The sequence below is a fragment of the Hydra vulgaris genome, chromosome 15, assembly GCF_038396675.1.
Source record: "Hydra vulgaris chromosome 15, alternate assembly HydraT2T_AEP".
NCBI classification, from domain to species: Eukaryota; Metazoa; Cnidaria; class Hydrozoa; order Anthoathecata; family Hydridae; genus Hydra; species Hydra vulgaris.
In genome coordinates, this window is record NC_088934.1 from 43437501 (window position 1) to 43465097 (window position 27597).

At 26.8% G+C, this 27597-nt stretch overlaps 1 protein-coding gene and 1 long non-coding RNA gene across 5 annotated transcripts in view; one reads left to right on the plus strand and one right to left on the minus strand.

Moving 5' to 3' along the window:
- LOC100204491 (low choriolytic enzyme) overlaps positions 1-27597 on the minus strand; it is a 94284-nt gene that overhangs the window by 48549 nt on the left and 18138 nt on the right. For all 3 annotated transcript variants that reach the window (XM_065820685.1, XM_065820687.1, XM_065820686.1), the window contains exons 2-4: positions 22395-22592; positions 14696-14755; positions 5276-5449 (exon numbers count right to left, since the gene is read on the minus strand). In XM_065820685.1, coding sequence (XP_065676757.1) covers positions 5276-5449; positions 14696-14755; positions 22395-22592 — 432 coding nt within the window. The remainder of the gene's footprint in view (positions 1-5275; positions 5450-14695; positions 14756-22394; positions 22593-27597) is intronic.
- The window catches only part of LOC136092443 (uncharacterized), an 83884-nt gene that overhangs the window by 48122 nt on the left and 8165 nt on the right, over positions 1-27597 (plus strand). For both annotated transcript variants that reach the window (XR_010644398.1, XR_010644399.1), the window contains one exon: positions 22884-22938. This is a non-coding gene — a long non-coding RNA (uncharacterized LOC136092443). The remainder of the gene's footprint in view (positions 1-22883; positions 22939-27597) is intronic.

Sequence of the window (27597 nt, forward strand, 5' to 3'; positions counted from 1 at the left end):
CTTCAAAAAACAATTTACAATTTGCTGTTTTACAAGTTGATAAACTTTGAGTTGCTTTGTTTTGTAAGTTGATAAACTTCTAGCGTTTGTATTTGAAATAATGACTTTTTTTATAATTTTTTATTATTTTTATGAGGCTATAGATGTATATAAGATGCAAGTATTTATCTTTTTATCTATAGTAAATAAGTTAGATAAATAAAATAAATCATTTTAATCTTTAACTTATATAAACTAAAGTAATTTATATATGTAATGTAATTTAAACTAGTTTTATAATATTGCTTATTTGCTTAACAAAAGTTTTATTTTAGATTTTTTGCTTTAACATGTATGGAAGATCCGCCAAACAAAAATTAGGTTCAGACTCTAATGTAAAGAGTTTGAGAAAAAAAAAAGAAAAAAGCATAAATAAAGTAGATAAAGAAAATTAGTCTGTAAATAAACAAATAAATTCTGATAGAAGTAATCGTGCCTTAGCCATATTGTCGATTGAAAATAGTCAACCATTGTGCAGCGAAAGCATAAGCAATGCTTTATTAACAAATATAAGTAATAAACAATATGTTAAAGAGATTAATGAAATTAAACATAACTTGAAAAACAATAAATTTCCGCGTAAAATTTTAAAATTTGGTGACACTGAAAAAACTTACAGTTTGGTTTTAAACTTTTTTCATTGCCGAACCGAAATCGATTTTAAGCCCGGAAAGAAAGAAAAATTACATTTTACCTGCATTTATTGCTATAAGGTATTACATGAACCACTAGGTAAAAGTGGTAATTTTTTTAAGCATTTTAATTCCACACAATGTAACGGCAAAGACAATTTTATGGCTTGGAAAAAGGCTTATGATGATATAAGTCTTGATAATGATGATGACTCGTTGTTAGATGACAATATTATGGATCTAACTAAATATGTAATGTCATCCAATATGGCAACACAAGAGCTATGTAACATTCATCTAAAAAGAGTTTTAGAGCGTCATAAAATTCATTTACCATGCGAGAAGTCTTTTGTCTATAATATAGTTCCTATGGTAGTTGAAAAGATAAAAAAAATAATCACTAACTGCCTTAGAAAAGCCAAAACTATTACATTAATAGGTGATATCTGGGAAAGCCGCCAGCTGGCTGATATTTTTGCCTTATGTTGCCAGGTTACCTTTGCTGATTTCAGTAAAAAGCTAATAGTTCTTGGTCTTCAACAAATGAGTGGCCCACATAATGCTGAAAATATTATATTGGTTTCAGAAGAAATATTAAATCAATATGATTTCGATAAATCTAAAGTTGACGGTTATGTGAGTGATGGTGGTAAAGCTTTTCTTAGAGCTTTACCACCATCACTCAATTATGAATTGGAAAACGGCAATTGGATTGAAGAAGACTTTTGAGAAGAATTGTTTGAGAATGATGACAGTGATGAGAATGATCAGGAACTGAAAGATTCACCTGAAAACAAAATTGAACCTGAAATTAACGAATTGCTTACTGAAGAAATAAATCCAATCCAAAATGATATTAAATTCAGCAAACTATCTAATGAGATTGATGCTGAGATTGATGCTACTGGAACTGATGATGCTGATAATTATGAATTTGGGGATCATAGTATAGTAGATCAATTAGAGTTTGAACTCGGCAGCAGAAAAAAACCTCGTTTTGCATGTACAAACCACAAATTTAATATTTCTATACGTAATACTGTGAGGTCATGCAATTGATTGAAAACTATTTTGTCATTGCTTTGTTCATTTGCTAAAAAAACTCATTAGACAATTCAAATTGCCCGAATCTTTCAACAACAAAAAAATAGATTAAGAAACAAAAATTTAACTCGTTGGTTATCAAGCTTTTTAATGTTGATTTGTTTTTACAAAGCATATAAAAAACATTGTTTTGAAACTATTAAATGTCCAGTTACTCAAGCAGAGATTGAATTCTATTTATCATTGATGCTCCCAGCATATAGATTTACGCCTTTGAATCAAAGAAATCGCGTACATATTGGTGACTTGGTACCAAGTTTACATTTATTAATCATGCAATATGAGGAAATGGCTAAAAAGATGATAAAAAGAAAAAATTTTGCGAATTGCTGATAACTAATGTAAAAAAACAATTCGAGCATGAGCTTAACTCTGCTGTTTATGCAGCTGCTGCAGTTTTAAATGTTTCTAAACTTTATCTATGGTATCAAAGACCGATTGCAAAAGCCACAGTCAATTTGAGACTAAGTTTATTAGTAAACTTGGCAATTGAATTTAATAAAAAAAACGAAAAAAACGATTTGACAGCAAGTAGTTCTAAAAATAGTTTCTCTCAAAAAAGTGTTCCTGACAATGAAGCATTTGATCAGTTTTATCAAAGCATAGAATTGGATCAGGTAGAGTACAACAAAAAAGATCTTAGCATCGAACACCTAGCTGACAAAGAAAGGAATAACTTTGTAAACATTTTAAGAAACCATAATTTCACCAACAAAACTAATTATGATGCATTTTGAGAAAAGAAAAGAATTGCCATATCTTTATAATTTGTCTCATGGTTTTTAATATACCAGCATCCTCCGCTTATGTTGAACGTTTTTTTAGCATATGTGGTGTAGTTAATCGAAAAAGAGCCAGCAACATGACCAATGACACACTAATAAATCGTGCCTTTTTAAAAAGTAGCTTAACCATACCTAATGAAATGGCTGAGTGAAAATAATTCTTCAGTTGTTTGAATATTTTCTTCATTACTTTTGTTTTTGTTTATGAATTGAAAATACATTTTAGAAAAATATAATTTTTTTTTTCTCTTTCATTTTGTGTTTCTGTTTGTTCATTACATAAATAACAATATTACTTTTAGAACAAAATTATATTTTACACTAAAAAAAAAAACGCATATTACTCAAAAAAAATGCGTATTATGAGTTGTGTATTGAGTATTCTACTCAAGAAAAATGCGTACTATGAGTTGCGTATTGAGTATTATACTCAAAGAAATTGCGTACGTTGAGTTGCGTATTGAGTATGATATGAGTAATATACTCAATACGCAAAAAAAACGCGTTCAAATGTACGATGCATATATATATATTATATATGTATATAACATTACTGATGAGTCCTGAAAGACAAAGCAATATTGTCTAATGTTGATTACATGCATACATACATACATTTATACACACACATACATACATACATACATACATACATGCATAAATACATACATACATACATACATACATACATACATACATACATACATACATACATACATACATACATACATACATACATACATACATATGTCCCAGGAACAAACCAAGACCTATTTTTGTACCATTGGAGAAGTTTGGGTACAAAAGAAAAACTCCTAAAAAATATTTATTATTAGTAATTTTTCTTTCGCTTTTTTAATAAAAATAAGAAGAAAAAAAATTCAGTTTCAAATGCAGTATTAAATAACTAATTTTTTGTTTATTTTACCGGGTTAAAATTAAAGGACAATAGAATGAATTTCGTAAGTAGTTTAGTGTTTAAAACTGTTGTTTAAATACCAGTAGAACAATGGAATTAAAAAAAAAAAGAGTCAAAATTTATTATGAAACTCAACTTGAATACAATCAAGTGTATAAAAATTTTGTTTTTTCAAAAGATGGAATGATTTTAAAATATTCATTTAGAGTAAAGTTAATTTGCTTGCAATTAAATGTTAACTGTTTTTAATAATAAATAAACAATAGTAAAAATTTCTGTCTTACCAACAATATAGTAATCGCAAATATAATTTTTTAATGAATGAACTTTTGATCTTTAAATCACTATTCTATTTTCCTTTAGAAAAATGAAAAAAAGGAAACGGAAAGGAAACTTTTTAAAACAATCTTTTTTTAAACTTTTAAATTTTCTGAAAGTATATACAAAATTTTCCTGCTCATTCCCTGTTAAAACCAGTTTTGATGAGAGGGGGGGGGGGGGTTAGCACAAGAACATCCCTCTTCTCCTGTTCCCCCCCCCCAAAAAAAAAGTAACAGCGGTATCCCAAAAAATCGCTGGGTTTGTCACTGAACACATATATAAGAGGTGAACACTTGTGGTCACCCGATAGTACTAGACGACTGACTTTTGTGAAGGATAAAAAAATATATTCCTTTGATGCATAAAAGTCACCCAAAAGAGCATCTATTGATTTTTATCCTCAGTTCTAAGTTTTTCAGAAAAAATACAGTAGTGAACATAAAATAAGTTTAGAAATATCTTATTGAAAACTGATAAAGTCTGTAAACTGTTTATAATCTTTGTTAAAAATACTACATTAAATACATAAAAATTAAAATAAATAAATTTTAATAAACAAACAAAAGATTATTTTAAGTATAAGATTGTTTTAAGAAATAGATTATAAGAAAATATTAATCTTTTACAAACACTGAATTTAGACACAATAATTTTAGTTATATTAGTTTAAAATTTTTGATAATGATTTTTAACACAGTTAAAAATTAGATTTAACTACAACGCAGTATTTTAAAATCCTTTCAAAATATCAAATTCAAAATATCAATAGTTTTCAAGCTCCTTTAACAAATAAAATCTTTATAATCACAACACTTTAAAAGCAAAAGGTTTTGAAGTATTTTTAAACTATTTTTTTATATTTGGTAATTTTTATATTTATATTATTATATTAGTATTTTTATATTTTATAGTTATATTTGTTATTTTAAAAAAGGACGTCTATTTTTTTAATAAAATAAGCACTTAATTCGAGTAAAAAAACTAATGGCATATGTGTCGGCATGTACTTTATCTGAAAGTAGAAAAGTGAATGTTATCAATAGTTTACAATATTAATTTTATTTACACAAACTATTTCTAGTCTACATTTTTTTAACCTTTTGTTTTTTTAAATTATTTATTTTATCTAATTATTTCTAGGCTACACTTAGCTAAGGAAAAATGATTAACTTTTATAAAAATTTTTGCATTGAACTCCATTCAATGCAAAAAATTTTATAAAAACCTTGGCGAACAATCAACATTAACAATCTGGTTACTTTCAGTCCCCTTTCTGGGAACCAACCAAAAGTCTGAGTGTACACCCCTGTATGTGTGTGTGTGTGTGTTTGTGTATATATATATATATATATATATATATATATATATATATATATATATATATATATATATATATATATGTATATATATATATATATAAAACAAATTAATGAAAATTTATATCATAAGTAAATACAAAATGTATAACTTTATACCATGAGTAATTGATTCAGGTAATTCATATGGAATAATAGTGCCCCATTTTGGACCAATTTGCATACGCCTCTGTATGGCTCGTTTAGCAGTATTGTTGTTCATCAACGCTCTTAATAGTTCAGTTTCAATCATGTCTCCTTCAACAATTTTAAAGTTCTTGTTTTTTTCTTGTGCTGTAAATTTTATAGTAAAAAATATTAAAAAACACCAACATAGCTCCATTATTTAATTATGATGATGAAATAATTACAACTCAATACAATATCAAATTAAATAGAAAACCAGTGTTACCATCTGTCTGGATTTCACCTGGATAATACAAGCTTAACATTTAGTGGCCCGTTGAAATTGAAAATGTCCAGAATTTTTTTAAATTATACTGCAGTTTAAAATTTTTGCTAAACAAAATAATTTGCTAAAATATATTTTAAATTTAAAGCTTGGTGATCACATCTAAATACTTGTATCTAAGTAGAAGTTCCCTTTTTTTGTGTTTTAACGGATATACATTGGAAATGAATAAACCAAAAAGGAATCAAAAATAATAGTAGCTAAAAAATAAAGTTCAAACAAAAAAATGATTTTTAAAAGGGGTTGTCCATATACTTGTCACTCTCTAGAGAAAATGGAGTAGGGTAATGTGGTTATGTGGTTAGTAGTTTGTGACAACTCGTACAGGAATTGTTATTAAAGAGTTACAATGTAGTTATAAAGGGGATGAGGGGGTCAAAAATAATCAAAATTGAGACCCCAAACGAGCTCATTTTTAATACTAATACTCTTATTAAGTAACTTTAAATATTTTTTAATTTACTTTTCTGGATATCAACCTTTCTTTTTTGCAAATGTTTGCTTATAATTTTTTTTTATACTTTTACATTTTTATCACTTTTTAAATTTATTTTTATCATAATTTTGTTTATAAACAGAGGATATATATATATATATATATATATATATATATATATATATATATATATATATATATATATATATATATATATATATATATAAATATATATATATATATATATATATATGTATATGTATATATATATATATATATATATATATATATATATATATATATATATATATATATATATATATATATATATATATATATATATATATATATATAATATATATATATATATATATATAGACCTGGTTGGGAAGCAGGTGCAATTGTACTCTATTTAAAATAACTACGCAACATTAATCTTTTCTAATGTTTTTATATTAGCAAAACGCTTTTTAAAAGAAAGGGACAACAAAAAAATTTTATTTTTAATTTATATAAAGTTGAGTAAGTTTTATTTAAAATTATATAAAGTTTAGTAAATTATATGAATATAAATTTGTTTTTTATTATTTTAATTTAAATGAAATTATTATTAAATTTAAAACAATTTCTACTAGTGATTTTTTAAAAACAAGATTTTCAACAACAACTACATTTTTAATGAAATTTAAAATTAATAATCATCAAAGTTAATAAAATTAATATTCAAATAAACATACAAGAACTTACAAGCAACTGAACATAAAAATGCATATATACATAGTAAGTTATGAGCGAATGAATACTACGCCAGAGGTATGAACAAAACACAAACATACATTTAAATAAAGTGACTTTTGGATGAAACATGCTTTGCGCCAGAAATTCATACAGAACACAAACATACAAATATACTTAAAAGCAGCCCACGGAATTAGGGAAAATAAGGTCCGCAATAATTTACGGACCTTAATCTGTGTAAGGTCAGAATCAGGTTGGCAGAAAAGATGTAAAACAAAAGTTTGACCATTAAATATAGAAACATGGCCAGCGATTTTTCGCCAACCTCAAATGCCTCTTGGTTAGCAGTTACGCATTGCCGAATGCCAACCCTAATTCCGAGGGTTGTGAAAGCCCACTCATATCATCAGCAGTAGAGCAAAGTAGTTCTGCTTCATAAGTTATTTTTTATTTTTGTTAAATAAGCAAAATACATTTAAAAAATTATAATTCACGAACAACCTAATATGCCCCTAATACATTAATTATACTATATAAAAATATTTCTTGCTAAATAAATACAATATAGTATAATAAATCGATGGACTTAAATAAAGTATAAAGTTGTTATATGTATACTTAGTCTGCAGTTTGGATACTGATCATTATAGGGCATTATAGGCACCAGACCCCTGGATCATTATTCTGATTCAGGGGTCTGGTGCATCAGTGAAACTTTTTTAAACCTTTTAAAACACTGCTAAAAGAAACAATTGATATAACATTTCAATAGTAATTTAATGATTAAATTGTTTCTTCAGTTCATCTTACTTACACACATATTACACACTCGCTTGAGAAGTTTCAAATATTTTATATTTTGTTAACTACGCAAAGCATAAAATGGTTTTAAAAAACAATTACTTTTTTATTTATTATATAATTCAAATAGTGTTAGTTAAATTAGAATATTGTTGAAATGAAACATAAATACATAAATAGTTATATTGTACTCTTTAACAAACTGAAGAACATTTGTTTCCTTATTAAACAATCATTAATAGTAAGTTGTTATTTTATATAAAAAAGTGCCGCTTAATTTTATTAAAAAATTGTAAAAGGAGAAGTTTAGAAATAATTAATTCTAAACATAAATTATTTTGTTTTAGTTAAGTTTTTTTTTTTTCATTTCTTTTTTTTTTTAATAAAGCATGTACACAAAATAAATCTGAAAAAATAAGCACGTCATTTTTTTTCAGTGGCTGTATTAAAATCTTTTTAATTGTTTAGTATTTTGTTTACAATGTGCTGTGGTTTCAAAAAATTATGTTCGTTTTTGGATTTAACTTGAAATTGGTTTTAAAAATGACAAAAGAAGAAGACATAAGAGAAAAAATTATGCACAAATATTTACAAAATCCTAATAGTAGCTACAATTCGATAGCAAAATCGTTGCAAATACATCCATACACCATTAGTCATGTTATTCAACGTTTTTTCAAACAAAATTGATCAAACGCAAATCTGGTGGTGGAAGAAAGGAAGGTTTAAAAGATATAAAATTAGTCAGAAAACTGGTTAACAGTTTTAAGAATAACTCAAGCCTTTCACTAAGGAAACATGCAAAAATATATGGATTTTCTCATAGTTTTGATGCAAAAGTTAGAAACAAACATGGTTTTCATTCTATCAAAGCACAAAAAATGCCCAACTGTTCTGAAACTCAGCAAAAAAGTGCAAGAACCCGCGGCAGAAAGTTGTATGGCAATTTTATTTCTAAAAATTTCTCTATTATTGAAGACGATAAAACTTATATCAAGTATGATCATCAACAATTCCTGGTGCTTTTTATTATATTGCCAAATATAGAGAAAAAGCAGATTAGAAATTTAAATGCACAAAACATGACAAGTTTGCTAAAAAAGTTTTGAATTGACAAGCTATTTGCAGTTGTGGCAAAAAATCAGCACCTTATATTTCTTAGTCCACACTTTCTGGTCAAATATATGTTAAAGAATGTTTACAAAAACGCTTTTTAACTCTCATTAAATCACACAATAACAGACCTGTATTCTGGCCTGATTTAGCTTTAATTCATTATTGTAAACTAGCTATGAAATGGTATAAAAAAAATAATGTGAAATTTGTGCCTAAAACAGAAAATCCTCCAAACTTCCCAGAATTGAGAGTTATTGAAAAGTACTGGGCTATTATTAAAAGAAAAATGAAAAAAACAAAAAAAACTTTGCAGAATTATTAAAGATATTAAAATATCATTTAAAAAAGCACCAAATAGTTTTGATTCTTATTCTGTGTGCAAGCTAATGGGTACCACTAAAGCAAAAGCTCGAAATTTTATTAGATTCCCACAGGAATAATTAATTTTTTTTTTAAGTTTTGATCTTATATTATTGTATTAAATTTATTACTTGGTTCGAAATAAAAATTGAGGAGTACTTTTTTTGAATTGTTTTTCTACTTTCACATTTATTTCATGTACACGCTTTATTTTCCCTTTATTAAAGTCTTTTTTCGCACATTTTTGAAATGTTCTTAAAACATCTAAAAAGCAGTGGAAATGTTGTTGCAACTAAATATTGTATGTGGTCAGATAAAGAGTGTGATTGCACTCGCTTTCCAACCAAGCCTGAATATTAATATTTTAGGCTTAATCTGCTAAGGACAAAAAATAAGTTTTTCAAAATGAAAAAACTATATAAAATACTATAATAACATTATTATAAATAATTTTTTTTAATTAGCTCGACTCGTCTTTTCGTAAAGTTTAATTATAAAAAAATATTTAATATTTGCTCTAAAAATTTTGCAATTGTTTCAAACGTAAATAAAATGTATTTGCTTCCTTCTATGAAATTGCTGTTTTCTTTATCTATAAACAGTATTTTATAATTTTTTAGATTTTAAGAATTTCTAAGATTTTCGCTTTTTATTGACTCTCCAATTTTTTAACTGATTGCAATTTTTAATCCTGTATTAAGAAAATAGTTATATGTTAAATAAACTTTCTATACATTATGTAGGTATACTTTTATTTTTGAGACAACTTTATATAATTAAATATATATTTTTAATAACAAATTCATTTCTAAAAAGCCTGCAATTATTATTATGTTGGTAGTTAACAGAGAGCAAAAAAGAAATTTAGTTAATAAAAAAACAGTTGAGAGAAGGCTTTCAAAACTGTAAACTAAATGATTGACGTAAAGATAAAGACAGGTTGACAGATTGACAAAAGATGAAGACACTTCTATAGTATTGTATTTGAAGTAAAAAACTAGGTTTATAAAAGTTTTTAGGTCATGGTTGGACAGTTATGGATGCAATTTTTCTAAATGGATGCGATTTTGGATATTTTATGCAATTTTGGATAGTTAGTGGATGCGATTTTGCTAATTGATGAGTAGTGAAATTGGAACAGTGTTTTGTGTTGGAACAAATTTAGTTTTAGAGATTGAACAAAAGATATGTTAGAAATTTTAATCGCTTGACCAGTGACCATAGTTGTAGTAGTTGAAGAAATTAAAAAAAAAAGATGCAACCATATGACAAATGGGACTAAAGCACAAGCTTGGGAGCTAGAGTAGGACCAACTACATTTACAATGTATTTTTGGATTATGTCTAAAAGAGAATGAGCATAATTAAAAAAAACAAGCCATATATGTTGTGTTTTTTTAAATTATGGAATAGGAGTAAAGATGATTAAACGTTTATCATCCAAACAATGTAATGGTTTAAATCTATGCCTGTCTAATGATGAAAAAAAAGTGTAAGGCTGGCCAAAGAAATTTTTCTGATTACCCCTAAAGTTTTGCTCAAGAATTTTCCAACAAGGCAGTAGCCAAATGTCACGCACCTTCTGATAAGGCTTGATATATGTATGTGTGTGTGTGTGTGTGTGTGTGTGTGTGTGTGTGTTTATATATATATATATATATATATATATATATATATATATATATATATGTGTATATATGTGTATATATATATATATATATATATATATATATATATATATATATATATATGTATATGTGTATATATATATATATATATATATATATATATATATATATATATATATATATATATATATATGTATATATATGTGTGTGTGTGTGTGTGTGTGTATATATATATATATTTAAAAAACTTTAAAATGTATTCTACACAATAGAGTGCTCAATGTTCTTAAAAGAACAGAGCAATTATATATAAGTAGAAAATCACTTAACAAAAATTTTTTTTATTTTACACTGTATTTCATCAATAAAGATTCATCAGAAATCTGATTTGATGATTTCTAATCATTTCTCATGAATCTTTGTTGATGAAACACAGTGTAAAATGAAAAAAAAATTTTGTTAAGTGATTTTCTACTAATATATATATAAATATATATATACATATATATATATATATATATATATATATATATATATATATATATATATATATATATATATATATATATATATATATATACATATATATACATATATATATATATAAATTTAAAATTTATAACTGCTCTGTTCTTTTAAGAACATTGAGAACTCTATTTTGTAGAATACATTTTAAAATTGTTATATATATATACTACTGTGATCAAAAAGTAAGGTGAATTTTTTTATAAAATAAAAAATCTTTATTTATTCTTCCAAATCTGTATCGTCCCCCTCAAAATAATCCCCCCCTCGGCCCCAATTTTGCCAACGTTTTTTCCAGTCTTCGAAGCATGCCGAAAAGTCCTCGGTAGGGATAGCCTTCAATGCGCGTGCCGATTCACGTTGGATCTCTTTAATGGACTCAAAACGATTTCCCCGGAGTGATCTCTTGAGCTTTGGGAACAGCCAGAAGTCACACGGTGCTAAGTCGGGCAAATACGGTGGTTGTTGAGCAACATGGTAGAGTTTTTAGCGAAAAACTCACGAAGAACCAGTGCTGTGTGCGAAGGCGCATTATCGTGGTGCAAAATCCAAGAGTTATTGGCCCATAATTCCGGTCTCTTTTTGCGAATAGCTTCACGCAAACGTCGCATAACGCTTAAATAATATTCCTTGTTGACAGTTTGGCCAGTTGGAAGGAATTCGTAGTGCACGACACCACAATAACCAAAGAAAACAGTCAACATGACCTTGATTTTTGAGCGACTTTGACGTGGTTGCTTCGGTCTCTGCTCGCCTTTTTCACGGTATTCACTCGATTGGTCGGTTGTTTCAGGGTCGTATGCGTAGACCTAAGTCTCATCGCCAGTAATAATTTGTTTGTAGATGTCTTGGTAGTCAGAAAGCATTGCTTCACACGTTTTAACGTGACGCTCTTTTTCAAAGAAATTGAGAAATTTCGGCACCAAACGTGATTTGAGTCTGATGAGGCCCAAATGATCCTTCAAAATCGCTTGCACCGACCCAAATGATATTCCAACCATGTCAACAAGGTCTCGAATGGTTAACCGACGATTTGCAAGCACCAATTCTTTGATTTTGTTGATGTGGCGATCATCAATCGAAGTCGATGGTCGTCCGGAGCGTTCCAAGTCATCAACACGTTCTCGGCCTTCATTAAAGTCTTTGTACCACTTGTAAACATTTTTTTGAGACATAGTCTCTTCATCGAAGGCCTTTTGCAACATTCGATACGTTTCAGCAGCAGAAATATTATTCCGCAAACAAAATTTAATAGCACATCTTTGCTCGACAAAATTAGACATCGCCGAATGCACTTTTGGTACTTCAGAAACAAGCGTAAACAAAAAAAAATAATTATGAGTTTGACATGTAATTTGGCGCAAATGTTAATGACATTCCTACCAACTTAAAAATAATAAAGATTGGACGATTCGAATAAGGCCGGAAGTTTAAATTACCTTACTTTTTGATCACAGTAGTATATATATATATATATATATATATATATATATATATATATATATATATATATGTATGTATGTATGTATGTATGTATGTATGTATGTATGTATGTATGTATGTATGTATGTATGTATGTATGTATGTATGTATGTATGTATGTATTTATGTATGTATGTATGTATTTATGTATGTATGTATGTATGTATGTATGTATGTATGTATGTATGTATGTATGTATGTATGTATGTATGTATGTATGTATGTATGTATGTATGTATGTATGTATGTATGTATGTATGTATGTATGTATGTATGTATGTATGTATGTATGTATGTATGTATGTATGTATGTATGTATGTATGTATGTATGTATGTATGTATGTATGTATGTATGTATGTATGTATGTATGTATGTATGTATGTATGTATGTATATATATATATATATATATATATATACATATAAACACAAATGGAGTGAGTGAAACAAAAACATTGCCAGAAATTATATTGTAGTTGTACATTTATCTCTATGTACTATTCAAATTAACTTTAGAGATAAAAAAAATGGACAAAAGACATTTTCAAAAAGTTAAGAAGCTATGTTATAAAAAGAAAAAAAAACTTATTATATTAAATATAGAATTATATTAAACCATTTCTTAGCACATTTGTTGGATGCTAGTTAAGTACAATATATGAAGCATGAAATGAAGCAAACGCTGTATATATACAAGTGTGAAGAAAAAGATTTTGAAGAAAGTTAAAAGTTTTCAACATAATACAATGTGTTCTCAATATCAAAGACTGTATTACAATAAGGGCATATCTAAACATGGAATAATTAGGAGACATATTATTTCACAAGCTTTGCTTATTAGATACCATGGCTAACCAAATTACAGAGGAAAAAACCGGGACAAATAAAATAGATAATTGAGGACACAAATACTGAGGAAAAGAGAATATGCTGTATCAAGGTAGATTGAAAAACTTTATTGAGCATCTCCACTAGAAATTGCTTAATAATTCTATAGAGTTATTAGTTTCAGGTTCTTTGTGATAGGATAAAAGGAACCATTTTAAGCTTGATCATGTTAAAGCCAAATTGTTTGGAACAAGCTAAGAATAAAATGCGATAAATTATGCGCAGTTGTAGAAAGAAACAAAAGACTTAAAAGAATCTAAAACCATACACAATATGGCTTAAAAGATAAATAACAAAATTTATTTTTATTTAAAGAGCAAAACTAATAGCTCTTCTTACAACTTATATTGTAGCTATGTAGTACATATTGTTAATAACAAACAAGATTTTATCAAAAAAACAATATTAGATAATTTTGTTTCAAAATTATGATAATATAATAGCCATTTTCAAAATAGTTCAAATCGAAGAAAAAACAATTTTATCTGTTTGTGCTCAATCACCCACAAACTTATTATTATTGAGCAATAAATCAGGACTACTTTGCAAATGTGGCAACACTGAGAATAATACCTATATAAATATATATTTTTTTTATAACCATATTAGAAAACAAACTAGAGTTTTAGCTTTTATAAATAATATATTGAAAAATTTATAGAAATACCTAACTATTCAATAAAAAATGATTTGATTCATTTTTACCCAAATGTAATAAAAGTCTATATATTACTACATACTCGCATACAAGGTTTTTAAATATTTCATCTTTCTTTATTATCACACACTTTAGAAATAAATATGTAAAAATAAATAAGAAAAAACTGCTTTTATAATCACAAGTTTCTATGCATTTTGGTTGTTTAAAAAATGGCACTAAATTGCAGTCTGTTTTTAACTATTTCTGTAAACATTATTGTTGTTATGTAGAATTTAATTTACATAAAAGTTGTTCTTTGAAATCTTTGCAATTAAATAAACAAAATTAAAATAAGTACTAAAGGTAAACATAGTCAAGACAAAAAGCAAAATTTTAAATTATTTAAATCTTATTTAAAACAATTTATAAAATAACTATAAATTAATTTAATAACCTGATAGTTCTGCAAGCAATTCAATTTTTTTCTCAATTGGGGTTTCTGCATTTGTTATTTCTGAAACAAGAAAAACATGAAGAACTAATCACTGATTTCACTCAGATAGTGATAGTTTAAGTTGCCACAAAATAACACAGAATCAATAAACTGAATAAATTTTTAAAAATTTCTTTTTTTTTCTTTTTACATTTTTTGATTCAAATAACATTTATCTGTTTTAGTATTAGTATTAAACACTCTTTTCGTGTTAATTACAAAAAAAACTTTCATGTTTGATTCAATTCACTTAATTCTTTTTAAAAAAACTCTCTTCATGAACTTTATTTATTCATGAACTTTATTTTATTGATATACAGTAGCGTGCAAAAGTAACCGGACAAAAGCATAACTTGAGATAACTTTTGAATGAAAAGTCTAATTTCTTTCAAATTTTCACTGAAATGTCAAAAAATTGATTACAAATCTAAAAACAAATGAATTTTTACTAAACTAAGCAATCTAATCTTAAAAGTTTATTTAAATTTCCGCATGCAAAAGTATCCGGACAGAAAAACACACTTAAGATTTGCTAATGAACATTTGATTTGGGCAAAAAAACAGTGATTGAAAGTACTTTTTAGTGATGAATTTAAGTTTATGTTATTTGGGTCTGATAATATTAGATATGTCCGTTGACCAAAAGACCATAAAAACGATCCTAAATACCAGCTACCAACAGTAAAGCACAGAAGTGGAAACGTTATGAACTGGGCTAACTTGAATAGAGATTGTATTGGTCCTATTCATTTGATTGATGGCATAATGGACAAAAATATGTACAAATATATAGTTAAGAATGTTATGCTACCACATGCTAAAGACAAAATGCCTCTAGGAGGGATGTTTAAGAAGGACAATGACCCAAAACACACTTCAACCCTTGTGAAAAACTTTTTCAAAACCAATGAAATTCGATTAATCGAATAGCCTTAGCTAAGTCCTGACCTTAATTCTATTGAATGTCTATGTAAGCTCATTGATAGACAAATTTTAGGTCGAAAACTAACAAGTAAACGTGATTTATTGAATACTCTGAAAAAAGAATGGGAAAAATTAAAATTATTGTGATTATGAAGCTTGTGGACTCAATGCCTTGTCACTGTCAAGCAGTAGTTAATGCTAAGGGCTTCCCGACAAAGTAGTAAAGCAATACTTTAAAATAAAACATTTTCAATTTAAAAAATGCTTTAAAAAAAAAATCTTATTTCAAGTTTTTTTTTTTGTCTGGATACTTTTGCACGCGCATATTTTAATTAAATGAACTTTTAAGATTAAATTGCTAAGACTTAGTAAAAATTCATTTGTTTTTTTGGTTGGAAACCAATCATTTTTAACATTTCAGTGAAAATTTGAAAGAAATTGGACTTTTCATTCAAAAGTTATCTCAAGTTATGCTCTTATCCGGTTACTTTTGCACGCTACTGTATATATAGTTTTTAACTATATTAACACGAATATTTAAGACAATATTTACATCAATTAATTAATTTAGTGACATAAAAAAATAATGAAAACTTAATTATAAATAAATTATTTGTATTTTTAAATCATATCATTTATTTGTTACTTTGCTATTGTCTAAACAAAGAATGATAAAGTACAATATATATTCATAATATTTATTATATTATATACAATGATATATATATAGTTATATATATATATATATATATATATATATATATATATATATATATATATATATATATATATATATATATATATATATATATATATATATATATAGTTATATATATAGTTATATATAGATCTATAGTTTGTTGGCTTTGGGAAGAGCGGAAGGAAAAAAGTGATTCTTACGCCAACATATACGTCACTTTTAATTACTTTTGACTTTCGTCCAACATTTCCGTGTTGGACGAAAGTAAAAACCATTAATTTAATTACAAATTAATTGTTATATAAAAAAACCACAAAAACGCAAATTTAATTGACCGGAATGTTTTTAAAAACATTCTGAATGTTTTTAAAACATTGTGAATGTTTTTAACAATATGAACAATGTTTTTATTTTTATTTTATTTAATAAAATGTTTTTATTTTTATTTTTTTTATTTAAATGTTTTTATTTTTATTTTTTTTACTGTAAATCATGCGCGGAGTGTTGCTACATCGACTATCTTATAGCCTGACTCGCAAGGGAGTGCTGCTACATCGACTGACAAATAGCCTGACTCGCAAGGGAGTGCTGCTACATCGACTGACAAATAGCCTGACTCGCAAGGGAGTGTTGCTACATCGACTGACAAATAGCCTGACCCGCAAGGGAGTGCTGCTACATCGACTGAGGGTTTGGTTGGGGCAGGCAGTCTATCATTATTAAAAAAAAAAAAAGGCGTAAGAATCACTTTTTTCCTTCCGCTCTTCCCAAAGACAACAAACTATAGATCTATATATATATATATATATATATATATATATATATATATATATATATATATATATATATAGTTATATATATATATATATATAGTTATATATATATATATATATATATATATATAGTTATATATATATATATATAGTTATATATATATATATATATATATATATATATATATATATATATATATATATATATATATATATATATATATATATATATATATATATATGTATATATATATGTATATATATATATATATATGTATATATATATATATATATATATATATATATATATATATATATATAGTATATATATGTATATATATATATATATATATATATATATATATATATATATATATATATATATATATATATATATATATATATATACAGTAGGCGCCAAAATTATTCTTTATAACTTTTTATTAAAATTTGACTAGTATTTTTTACTTAGCCCATTTATATGACAATTAACCCTGCAGAAATGTTAAATATATTGCATAGATCAGCAATCTATTATTTTTAAATTGGGGAATTGCAAAATCAGCAGTTTTTCGTGCGACATAAATATTCATACGGTGGTGTTAATATTACTTGATATGAATTTTTTTCTACTTTATGAAACTGCTTGATTAATATTGTGTTTAGTTCTTTATTTTGTGACTTTAATTTACATGATAATGGAACCAAATTAGTTAAAAAGGTCTTAATATTCATTAAAATGCCTAAAACAAAAAAAATCAGTTCGGATTTAAGACAATTATTTGTGGATGACCATAAAAGTGGTTTAGGTTACAGTAAAATAGCTCAAAAATATCAAAAAAGTAAAGCTAGTGTACAATCAATAATAAAAAAATATAAAATGCACGATACTGTAGAAAATATCAAGAGGGCAGGCTGCCCACGCAAGAAATCATTTTGCGACGATCACAGAATTCTAAGATAAGAGAAATAACAAAGGAATCAACTCTGTGAGCTAGGAATATTAAAGAAATCCTTGATATTATTGTTTAGGAGAAAACTATACAAAGGAGAATAATCAGCTGGATTCTATGGGTCCCACATGACTAGAAAGCATCATCTTGGAAATGAACAGAGTCTGTAGATTGCAGTATGCAAAAAAATGTTTCCAAGCCGATGAACTTCTGGTAAAAAATAATCTGGAGTGATGAAAAAAATTTCAGTTGAAAAACCTCAAAAAGCGACTAAAAGTTTGGAAATGTTTAGGCAAACCGCTAGATATAAAGACTATCTAAATCACAATAAAACATGACAGTGGTAACATTATGCAATGGGGTTGTTTTCGCTTTTTTTTACAACAATTTGTAGAGAAAATGGGACTTAAGGACTCTGGTTGAATAAATGGATTAAATTAAAATAATTCCACTTTCTTCACATAAACTTACACCATACACAAGTCTCAAATTTAACAGAATGATGCTTTGTAATCATAAATGTTGACTAAACTCAACTTTCTTTTTAACGTATACATGCTGATTCTCATCAACTCATATATGAAAGTAAGTATTAGGTTAGTGGAGTGCAAAAATTGTTAGAACCAAAAACTAAATTTTTGATTAAGTGTTTAGTTTTTGTTTTTATGAATTTTGTGATAAAAAAAAGTGCATAATATTTTAAAAATATTTAAAACATTTTGTTTTAAGAACTAAAATGTTATATGCATCTATGCATTTTGAATATCTTTTATATATTTTATATATAACTAGTTTAAAGAGTTTTACACAAATAGATTGATAGACTTGAGTAGTCATAATTGTTTTCTTAAATTTCATTGAAATTTTAACCTTACACACAAATAAGTAAATTGTTCTGCATTAAAAAAAAATATTTTTTGCATAGATAAACTTTTAAGTTATAAGAAAAATTAAAGTAATTAAAAATTTAAAGTAAAGAAAAATTAAGTAATTAAAAAAATATTTTTTTTGCATAGATAAACAATTAAGTAATAAGAAAAAATTCAGATGTTTCAGAAATATGAAAAGATAATAATAATGCTAAATCTGAGTTGAATCAAGTGAAATATAAAAGAATATGCTGAAAATGCTGTGGAGTTGTTAAGGGGAATATTTTGTGCATTATTTACAAATTTGAGGATGTTCAGACTGTGAAAAAAATCTAGTTGTTGCAGCATATGCACTGGGATTATCAAGTGTAGAGTGTTGCTTCAATCTAGTTATTGCAGCATATGCACTGGAATTATCAATTGCGGGTGTGTTGCTTCAAGTTTCTTAAAATTTTAACATATTTACTGCTAAATTAATAAATCAATGATTTATATAAAATTGATGAACTTATTCAAGTTATAATCACTGAAAAAAATTTTGATCTTCTTTTTACAATTGTAAGAGTTGGATTCAGGTCAAGAATTTTAAAAGGTCACAGCAAATGTATTTTTTTCCTTATGATAGCAACCAACCTGAACTTGACAATGCTGGAGTTAAAGATTGTTTTATTAAAAAGGGAGTAGCAGAACATATTGGAAATCTTAGGAAATTACTTGATCCTTTTAATTTTCAAATTATTAAATATTCTGTTACATTTAATTCAAAGCGTGGAAAAAATTAATGTTTGGTATTACAAGTCATGCTGGGAAATATAGCTTTAGAAAAATATGAACATAGTTCCCTTGATTATCATTACAGTAAATATGCAGAAACTGGAAATCCAAAATCAAGGATGGCTAATTATAAAAATATAATTAATCCAAGAGTTTTATAACTTGAAGAGAATCCAAACAGAATTATAGAAAATTTAGTTCGGAAATCTAAGTTGCATATATTTATTATATATTTATATATATATATATATATATATATATATATATATATATATATATATATATATATATATATATATATATATATATATTTATTACAGCTTTTGAAAAACTGTTATTAAAACCATAGCTTAGGTTTAAACAATGGTTAAACTTAAACTACAATTATTATAAAGGCTACCATGGCATTAGATTTGATGGAAACAATACCAAAAAACTTTTAGATAAATTAAATGTTCTTGCTTGTGATCAAGAAAAACCTGTTGGAAACATGAAAACATGGAAAGCTCATATTGATGTATAATTGTACCCTTTCTAAGAAGTATTAATACCGATTATGGACTTGAAATTTACTTAGAACAAGTTTGACATGTAAGAACGAGTGAATCTGTTCATCATAAGTTTAAAAGCACATAAATTAGGTATAAAACCACTCAGACAATACAGAGCAACTGAAATCTAATGCTGTGGAATTTTCAGCTATTAATTAGTTAATATTGTTAAAATATGTTTTTATATTTAAATAATATTTCATATTATTTAAATATAAATGTTGAAAAATGTTTAATACTATGTCTTATAGAATATTTAAACTAATAAATTTTGACAATTGTGTGACAATTTTGATAATATAACTGTTGATTAATTATTAATAAAATAAAACACTTCTTGTGTATTATAAATTAGAGTTAGATGTCTGGGTTTTATGGTGGAGAATACAGTACCGAACATATAAAAATCTAAATTTTCATTCTCTTCCGTAAATTCCATAAATCTTTCACAAATTTGCATTCTCTTCCATAAAAACAACATATGGTAACCCTAGATAAAGTTTAGTCTAAATTTTATTATGTAATAATAATAATAATAATATAAGTAACTTATAACAAATGTTTAAGCATTTGCAAGGAGGGCAACTAACAAAGCTATCCTATGATAAGTGTCAATTCTTTTTTTCTTGTAATAAATGTTCTGGTTGTTTTTTAAAGTTGTTCAATGATGCGGCAGATATGATGGAATTTGGAAATAAGTTCCAGTCAGGTATGACATGATTAGTGAAGAAAAATTCTAATTCGGCGCAGTTAGCTACTGCTAACTGTGCCCAACACAAAAAGTATTGAATGAGGTTACCTCTTTGCTTTCTATCGTCTTGGGTCTTAATATTTATAGCGGTTAGTCTTTGAAAATACTTAAAGGGCCTGATATGAGGCACGAACTTAGTGGCTCTTTTTTCCACTGCTTCAAGAGCATCAATGATTTGGCAATAAGGATTCCATATGGTACATGGAATCCTTATTATTGTTACATAAGTTGTACAAATTATACAAAAACTGCTAATATCTCAATAGTGGAAGGTTTTTTTAATATTCCTAGCACTATGTTAGCTTTGACAACAGCGTGGTGATTGAAAAGGATGTGAGGTCGCGCTCAGTACTGGTCTCACCAAGGCTGGGGTTGTTACCAAGGTCGGTCATGGTAAAGAATATGTGCGAGCCTGGTAGGTGGTCAATAAATGCAGTGCTATAGCGGTTGTTAATTCTTTTGTTGAAAAACATAGCTTTGCACTTGTCTATGTTAAAACTTATGCTCAAGGTATGGACCCATTCGACAAGCCAGTCAATATCATTTTGGAGAGTTTGATAATCGGAGGTGATCTTTATCCATCAACAGATACATGTCAAAGCCATATGTGCATAATTTGACAATTAGAAGTCTGTGATCAACCTTATTGAAAGCTTTAGTAAAATCAAGAAGAACTATGATAATTTCTAGATAAAATTTAAGCGCTATGGAGATGTTATCAAATGTTTCAATCAAGTTAGTCATGTACGATTTTCCAGGTACAAATCCATATGATTGATGTCAAGCAGGTTGTGATCAATCATATGTTTGAACATACAATCTCAAATTAACCACTCTATTACCTTGCAAGGAACAGAAGTGAGTGAGATTGGACGGTAGATTGATGGGTTTGTCCTGCTACCTTTCTTAAAAATAGGCGTTATATTGGCTTGCTTCCAACAAGTAGGAAGACCAGTAGTGTATATCAACAAAAAAGGCAAGGATAGTGCAGATTGGGCTTCTTAAAGAATATACAGATGTAAAATTGCATAAAACTATTTTTTACATTAAATGCATTTGTTAAATTAATTGTTGATTTTATACCTACATTATTTTTACTAAGTAATCTATTAGAGAATTTACATTCTAACAATTTTCAATTCATTTATAATATGGGAATAAATTGTTAATGTTTCAATTTTTTTTATTTTATCTATTTTTATAGAGGTCCATAATACCCTTAGTTAATTTAACGAATAAAACATTTCTTAATAACAACAAAAAAATTGAATGCAAGGAGACTTCAAACCTGGTGGTTCACTGTCTAAATTAAAAATGATAATAGTAAAATAAAAGTAATTTAAAAGTAAAAATTTAAATAATTACCTATTGGATCCATATCTTTAATTTTTTTTTCAAAAGCTTTAAGCGCTGCTTTTAAATGCACTGCTTTCCCAGAATTACTTGACTTTTCATCAGCTATTGTCTGTGCTAAAATTTTTAGTTTGGCTTCTTCATTGTCTCCACTTAATGTTTTATTCAATGAACTTTCAATAGTACTAGAATCTGATATTGGAACACATTCTAAACAGAAGTTAACTTGTTATTAGCATTTTATTATATAGTTTCTTAAAGTAAAATTTCAAATAAATGTTGGAACAAAAAAAAAAAGACTGAATTTATTAAAATATTTAGAAAATGTTTAGAAATTTTAAAAATTTTATTTATATTTTTTCTTTACCTCCTTTACTTTGGTGAATTTATAAAATATTTATAAAAAAAGTGAAACTATAACGTGAAGCAATTTATGTATTAAAACTTAATTTCAAAATAAAACCATAATTAGTTTATGAGTAAAGTTTTAAAACTTTTTAGGTGTCATGGGTAATTGAGTGGTACTGGTGTAGTGGTAGAGCACTTGTTTGAAGAGGTATGTAGTTCACACCTACCTTGTAATTGGAAGTTTCAGGGAGGGTATTACAAGTTATAACACTCAACTTGTTTGCGCCGCAACTATTTTGTTCGTAAAAGCTAGTGTTTTAGAGTTATAGGGTTGAAGAGGGGCATAAAAACAATTAAAAATTTAAACGCTAACTTTAGTCCAAAAAGAATTTTAAAACCATCCTGTTTTAAAAAAATATGCACACAAATAACACACATCTGACACAACCAGAGGCATGCAAATTTGGGTTACCAGGTGTCACAGTTTTTATGTACAGGGCACAGTGCAAAAAATACTAAAGCCTAACTTTTTATTACACTTTCCTACATATAAACTGGACATCTAGTTGGGGAGAGTGGTGTACCTCGGAGGTATTTTCAAACTTTTACAAATATTTAAAAAAATACTAACAATATGTTCTATAATAATATATTTCATTAACATTATGACATTAGTTATTCTAGGATTTTTTATTAAGCATCTAGAGATATTTTTTCATCCCTTTTTTTAAGTTTAAAAAACAGCTTATATTACAGCCAAGGTACATCACCCGTGGTGTACTTTGGAAGTATGTATTTTGTACCTTGGAGGTATTATTGTTTTAACAGATTAAGTACTCAACATGGTAGAAATTTGATATAATGTTTACTTATAAGATAATAAATAAACTATAACAATATATTACATTAAAAAAATACTTTCATAACAAATGTTAGTTATAATAGTATTTACAAAATCATGCAATTTTGTACCTTGATGGTACCACCAAGGTACACAACATTAGCTACCTCCAAAGTATACCGCTACCACAGTTTTTACAAAACCACTACCATATGTTTATAGGTTAGGAGTTAAGCAGTTTCAAGCATGCATAAATACAGCTGAAAACATGTTTTACAATTTTTGATAATCAGTTTTATAACAAAGTTTATACCTACAGTTGTAGAAAAAAAAGAATGCGCTCTAAAGAAATTACTTTTTGGTACCAGAAACATACTTTTATTTTTATTTCAACAACAAATGTGTTAAGCCGTGGTAAAACAACTTATTATGAGCCTTTAGAGGTCAATACATGCAACTAAAATTTCAGTTTGAATTCATCACTAGAGATGGCAGCACAATTGACATGCCTCCAAGGTACACTCACCTCCAAGGTTCACCACTCTCCCCTAATCTTACAGGAAACACATTTTAAGTGTTGCTCATGCATACATTCAATACTTTTTATGCATGGATGAGTCATATTCACACACATTAAAATCTGTTTCAATTTTTATTCATAGGTTGCATTTTTATGAATCTTTCATTTAGTTGTTTACAGGGTAGTATGGTATAACAAACATGTAAGATATCCACTTTATATTTAAGAATAAACGATAAAGTACATAATATTTCAGAAAAAATGTAAAGAGTATGGGTAATTCCGCATCAAATCACCCAAAATTTAGGAAATTTTGAATCATGGGTCCTTAAATTTTTTAAAAACTTCTTTGGCTGTTACATGTTTTAAAGGAAAGTTAACTCATAAAATTTTAGCTAAAAATGCTGAGCGGTTGACAAGATACTGCAATTTTAATTTGACCTGGTTTTCCAAAATGACCCAGTTTTCATAACATTCTGAAAAAACATTTTTCTTAAAAAAATAAGAAATAAAAATGGCAAAAATATGAAAATAAATATATATAATGTTTTTTTGATGGTGAATTCAATAAATGTACTTAAAATGCTGAAATGTTAAAGAAACATGCTTAAAAGTTAATAAAACAACTAGTTTCTATAAACCAACTTTGGGACCCAATATCTCAAAACGACCCCGTCGAAATTTTTTTTTTTTTGCTGTTAATATTTTCAGCTGTTTATAATCTTACTAGGCACAAAAAATCCAACTGGAAAAACAACTGAAACATATGGAACTTTAATTTCAAAGATATATCAAATTTTCAATAAATCATTTAAATTATTAAATTTAGTTTATAGACTCCTTAGAAGAAAAAAACAAAACAGTTTGTTATATTTAAGGAAGTCCTAATTATATGATAACTTAGTTATTTGATCTTAACAACTGAAAAAAACATCCAGTTTTGTTTTAATATATAAACACTGACTAAGTGTGATAATTTTGTTAATTTTTTGTAAAAGTTTTTAAAAACTAGTTTATAAAAAGTTCAGTTATAGAACAACATTTATTGGTAATAGTTTATTTAAATTTAAACAAATTAACAATTTGAAATATATAGATTGTATATATATAAATATATAAATTACCAATATCAATCAGTCCAAAAAATTATACAACAGAAGGATTCTGAAAAGGTTTGAATTATTTCTATATTGAAAACTTTTTTTTTTACTGGAAAGAATTTCCTTTTTTTTAGGAAACACATTCATACTAAGTAATTTATCTTAAGTTGTATTCTATTGACTTGATGACATCAGATACATGCAAAGGCCAACATGTTATTGAAACTTTAAGCAATAAAGAAAAAATAACTATATCATTACGCTGTAACATTAAACTATCAAACTTAACAATATTATGTGAAAGACATACTACAAAATATTTGAAAATGTATTCTATATGACAGAAAGCATGTTGTGATCCATTCAATAAACATAGAAAGAAAATCACAAGTAAGTAGATGAAGAATTTAAATATTTTAATATATACTTTTTTAACTTGTATTTTCCAAAACATAAACAATGTTTTAAACAACTGTGCAGATAAGCTTTATACAATTACTTTTAGGAAATCTTAGAGTAGTTACAATAAATGAGTCACAAGTCATGATGAGAAGTAGTTTTAATATTGGTCATGGTTAAAAACTTTGCAAACCTTGTAAACAAAAGATTGCTAGAAAAGAAGATCTTAAAGAAGAGAAGCAAAGTCAGGGTAGACAAGATGAGGATTTTCTAATATCATCATTCAAATCAAAAAGACAGGAGATCAATGAAACGCTTGAAAATTTTAATATACCTCCTCAAAATATATACTCTCAGAAGAAAAGCGAAAAGCTGTGCACATCAACAAAATGGTAAGTAACGTTACTAGAAAAACTGAAAGTCAATTCAATGTTCCCTCAAAACTGTGTTATAAAATATAACATGAAAAAGAAGGCTGAAAACTTTGATGAAATTTTGAGCTTGATAAAAGAAAAAATTCTATGTTCTGAAAAAAGGACTACCGTTCAACTTCTAGCTGACTGGCACCCTCAAGTTGGTTGATATTAGAAGTACAAAATAACTTTGAAGTTACAGAATACCAAGCAAAGATGGCTAGACAAATTTTTAATAAAAAAGGATTGTTAGCTATCTCTCCATTGTGTAAAGGTCAAGTCTTACACAAAGAAATAGAAGATTCTGTTAAATTGTTTTATGACACAAGTGATTTATGTAGAAAAAAAGATTATGTTAGCATTCAAAAGAATATCCATAATTAAAAAAAAACTGCTTTTGTGTAATTTAAAGGAACAATATGTATTATACAAAGAATACAATCCAGAATTACAAATAAGTTACTCAAAATTTATTTAACTTAGACCAGAGTGGGGCATTTTGCCAGGTACAAGTGGTACAAAGAATGCATGCTTGCACAGTATGATAATTGTCCTGGTAAAGAACCCCTCACTAAATACTTGTATGAGTTTTTTGGAGAATACGAAGATGTTTTTGAGATCGTGCAACACAGTTGAGTTTAACAGCAGATGTTCCAACGTTTTTTAAACCATTAGAATCTTGCTTTGAAAAGCTTATTATTTTATTGCTCACTCTCAATCACAGTTCCTTAACTAAAACAAATTATGGATCAATCAAACATTATCATTATTAGCAACTTTGCTGAAAATTATGCATTTATAGTCCAAGATGAAATACAAAGTTATTATTGGAACACCCAACAATGTTCTTTACATCCATTAGTGATATACTATAAAGATGATAATCATGTACATTTTCTCAATACAAAATTTACACATTCATGTGTAAATTTTGTATTGAGAAAATCAAGGTAGTTAATTTCATTTACATAAAGGGATTGGACTTACAATTGCATCGTGAAGAGCAAAATGAAACGTACACTGGTGTAACAACTCTACCTGGTACTCAGCTTTCATCAATTTATACTCCATGGAGATAGCAGGGTTGGGGAAAAGAGGTGTAGTACAGAAACTAGTTATACGATAATCCACAATCTTAAAAAGAAACAAGATATATTTCAACTTCATACTGTTACTTTAGAATGTTATGTAGCTGTAGTCTATGATGATAAGTGGTGGATCGGCATTGTAACTGAAACCAACCTAGAAGAAGTTGATGCTAAAATTAAGTTTCTTTACCTAAAAGGTCCATCAATCTGTTTTAACTGGCCTAAAAGAGACGACTACTGTTTTGTTCCCAACATAAACATATTGGAAAAGCTATCTGTTCCACAAGCTTGCTCTAGTTCCAGTAGAAACTATGTGTTTAAAAATGCTGAAGTAGAAGAAGTACAAGTAAAATGGCAACAATATTGTGAAATATTACACAGTCGAAATAACTTACAACTCTGATACCTTTAAAAATCTTGTATATTTAAGTAACTTTTTAAATTACGATTAACTTATTTTTATTTTATTTACAAATATTTTTTGGGAATTTCTTGAAAAAGTGATA